At 58.0% G+C, this 3605-nt stretch overlaps 1 protein-coding gene across 1 annotated transcript in view; it reads right to left on the reverse strand.

Moving 5' to 3' along the window:
- Window positions 1-3605, reverse strand: part of LOC103778852 (transcriptional enhancer factor TEF-5-like) — a gene marked incomplete at its 5' end in the record, with an annotated part of 7767 nt that overhangs the window by 2530 nt on the left and 1632 nt on the right. Inside the window, 6 exon segments of the mRNA XM_008946467.1 lie at window positions 95-268; window positions 377-510; window positions 843-904; window positions 1012-1055; window positions 1337-1474; window positions 1792-1803. Coding sequence (XP_008944715.1) covers window positions 95-268; window positions 377-510; window positions 843-904; window positions 1012-1055; window positions 1337-1474; window positions 1792-1803 — 564 coding nt within the window.

The following is a 3605-nucleotide window of genomic DNA, read 5'->3' on the forward strand; positions in this document are numbered from 1 at the left end:
GCTGCTGGAGCAGGGGTGTTGGATGCGATGATCTCTAGAGGTCCCTCCCAACCCAACCACCCCATAACTCTGTGATCCTCCCAAAGCATCGTACCCAAAATTTGACGAGGAAGAAGGAGTTCTGGGGGCCACGCTCATAGAGCTCCTTGAGACCCCCTTTCTTCTCGGGGAACTTGTCGTAGATCTGGCGGATGTCCACGGCCTCCAGCAGCGGGTCGCTGTACGAGGGGTTGGTCTGGCCGATGTGCACGAAGAGGTGTTTGCTGTACTGTAAGCACCGGGAGGGGGGGGATAAAAAACCAGCGAGGTCAGATGAAAGCCAGGGGGCACCGAGGGCAGGGCTGGGCAGCGGTGGGGACAGCGAGGGGACCGTTACCGTCTCGGCGTCCCGAGGCACCTCCATGAAGGCGGAGTACTCGAGGAGCCGCAGCTTGGCGGAGGCGATGGTGCGGTCCTGCCAGACGGGCACGGCCGAGGCGGCTGGTGGGAGCGGAGCCAGGGGCTCGTAACCTGGGGGGGACTCACACTTCATGACCAGCCTTGGGCGGGGGTGAGCACACCATGACCAGCCATGAGCTGGGGCGAGCCCTCATCCACCCCCGTCCTCGCTGCACCCTCCCGCGTCTCCCAGCAAAATGTGCCAGGTGCTACTCCTGCTCCAGGGTGTGAGGGGACTAGGGGAGGTGACCACGGCTGGGAGCTGCAGCATCCCGCTTGGCACGGGGCTATTTGTGGAGTTTAAACCCTGTTTTTTCACCCAGCGGGGCTGGGGAGGGGACTGAAGGTGGGTGGGAGGGTGGCACAGGACAGGGGACAAACAGGACCTGGCAGGTTTCACTTACTGGCTAGTGATGGAGGCATGGGTGGCTGGATGGGGTAAGCTGGTTGTGCAAACGGTTTAATGCTGGAAAGCAAAGGGTATCGTTAGGTTAACGAAGCCCAGGTCACCCCAGCCCCTCGCCATGGGGGGGTCCTGCCTGGCACGGGGCAGTGGAGGGGTCTCGTACTTACTCCTGAGAGGGTCCAGGCTGTCCTGGGATAGGCCCACTCCAAAACTGGGGGAGCAGCACAATGAAGAGTTAGTGGCTTCTGCCCCCCGCTAAAATCCCCTTCTCACCCACCGCAAACTGCAGGGACCTCCCAAGTGCCCCCCTTGAATTACCCTCAGGGCTAAGGGTGGCCATCGAGCATCATCATTTGGACTAGAAGACCTTTAAAGGTCCCTTGCAAGCTAAAGCACTCTATGATTCTACAGTCCCCCTGTCCCCTGTGCAGCAGTGATCCTGCATCCCCCCACCCCAGGGTGCCCCCGCTGGGGGTAAGGGGGTGTCCTCACCCTGGGGGCAGCAGAGAAGACGGCCTGAGGAAGAGGAGGAGGGGGGCTGAGCTTGTTCTGGAGGACGCTGGCTGACACGATCTGCGCGGAGGACATGGAAGCCATGCTCTGCAGAGCCTTATCCTTTGAGACCTGGTCCTGGGGGGGACAGCAGAGAGACAGGGGTTACAGGGGCACCCTGAGACCCCCCCGGTCCAAGTGTGCCCAGCAGGTTTTGCAAACTCAGAGCTAGTCGTGCCCCCCAGCCAAGGGACCAGAGCAGGTGGATTTCCCCCCACCCGGAAATGCACTCATGAAAATGAATGCTTTCATCTCACAAATGTCCCCAAGGCTGGGTCTGGAAGGTGTCCCCACTCCCCAGGGACATGAAGGGTTTAACCCCCCCACACCCCCCTGCAGGAGGGGGAGAAGGGCAGAGGGGAACAAAAGGCATCACAAAGTCAAGCCCAACTTACCAAGTTCATGGCCTGTATGCAAAAGAAAGAAAAAACCAAAGGTTAGAGCATTGTGGGAGCCCGTGGGCACTGTGTGCACCCCTCTGAGCTGTGTACCCCCCGCCCTGGCTCGTCACCACAGCCTGATTTGGGGAGAGAACCCCTTGACCTGGCTGCAAACCAGGGGATGCACAGTGGGCACCGCTGCCCAGGCTCAATCCCGCCAGGAAGGGGATGCCAAAGCCCCCCACTATTTTCGGGGTTGCCGTGGCGAGCCAGACCTGCACCTTGTTGGCCTTTTAATACCCTTTACAGCCTTTGATATCCCTGACAACCTCCTCAGCAGCTCCCAGTGCTTCCAACCAGGGCACAACAAGGAAAAGCCACCCAGCTTGTGGCTGGCAAAGGGCACCTTGCACCCGGCTGCAGTGGGATGTAGGCACCAACTGCCCTACAGGCACCCTGGACACCCCCCTGTGCCCTGTGTGCATTGATATATCTATATCTATATCTATATGCACATACACAGGAGACCAATTCTTTTCCCTTCTCCTCTTCACTCTGGAGGTCTCAGCAGCACTGGGCAGGAGTGGGGGGCTCTGAGGTCTTGCCCTCAGGACCAGGCTGCTCCCCCGGACTCACTGCGGTGACACGGCTGTGCTAGTCCCACCACAGCCCTCCTCTGTCCTCCCTCTGAACCTTCCTCATTGTGCTCCTCCCCCAGAAAGGATCCAGACTGATCCAGGACAGCTCAATCAGTTCCTTTCTTTTCCCCCGTGGCAGGGCAGGAGCGTGGGCACAGAGCCACCCACCGGGCAGCACCAACACGCACGTGACTGCAGCTTTAAAATACAGATGTGTCTGCTGCTCACAGAAGGGAGCTTCCATTCGACAGGACAAGGATCAACCCTGGCTGTTCCCTGCCAGGTTCTTGCAGGAGGCATGGCCAGGGGTGGAGAACACAACCATGGACACCAGGCTTCACACCCAGACCCTGGGGTCACTCCTGCCTCTGCCTCCCCTCGCCCTGCAGCCTGCAGCAAGGAAAGCTCAATGTCATATTGTGTCCTCTTCTCTTCTCTTCTCTTCTCTTCTCTTCTCTTCTCTTCTCTTCATTCCACTTTTCTATTCTGTTCTACTTTTCTACTCTATCCTACTACTCTACTCTACTCTTCTTTTCTAGTCTTTTCTAATCTTCTTTTCCACTCTCTTTTCTTCGACTCCTCTCCTCTTCTACTCTTCATTTCCTATTCCTATTGTATTTTTTTTCTTGGTGCAAAGGCTTCTGCTGTTGCTGCCCCTGCTGCTCCCCCCTTGCCCCTCTCCCCTCTTGATGTTAGCAGCTGGGTTTATGTATGAGCACAGAGGAACCTCCCAAAATAGCTTCAGATGCCCCCTCCTGGCTTCTCCCAGCAGAACAAACTTGTCAGGGTGTGGGCACCCTCCTGGCACCCTGCTCAGGGTTCACCAGGGCGCTTTGGAGGGCATGGCTTGGTGAGCTCCTGGGCAGCATGAGCTGGAGCTCCTTAAAGCTTTGGGGATCAAAATGCCAGTGCCAGCTCTGATGGTGGCACCTCCTGCCAGCCTTGGTGCCAGAGGCTAGGACACAGCCCCCAGGACAGGGGGACAGGGACACAGGGAGCTGATGATGCTTTTGGAACCTTGATGTCATGGAAAGGGGCTGAAAGGTTTTCTGGACACCCACAGCCTCAGCAAGGCAGCAGGTCCCCCCTGGGTCATAGAATCATGGATGGGTTTTGATTGGAAGGAATCTTTAAAGCTCCAACCCCCTGCCCTGAGCAGGGACATCCCCAGCTAGAGCAGGGTGCTCAGAG

This window comes from Merops nubicus, unplaced genomic scaffold (genome assembly GCF_000691845.1).
Source record: "Merops nubicus isolate BGI_N331 unplaced genomic scaffold, ASM69184v1 scaffold13998, whole genome shotgun sequence".
Classification (NCBI taxonomy): Eukaryota; Metazoa; Chordata; class Aves; order Coraciiformes; family Meropidae; genus Merops; species Merops nubicus.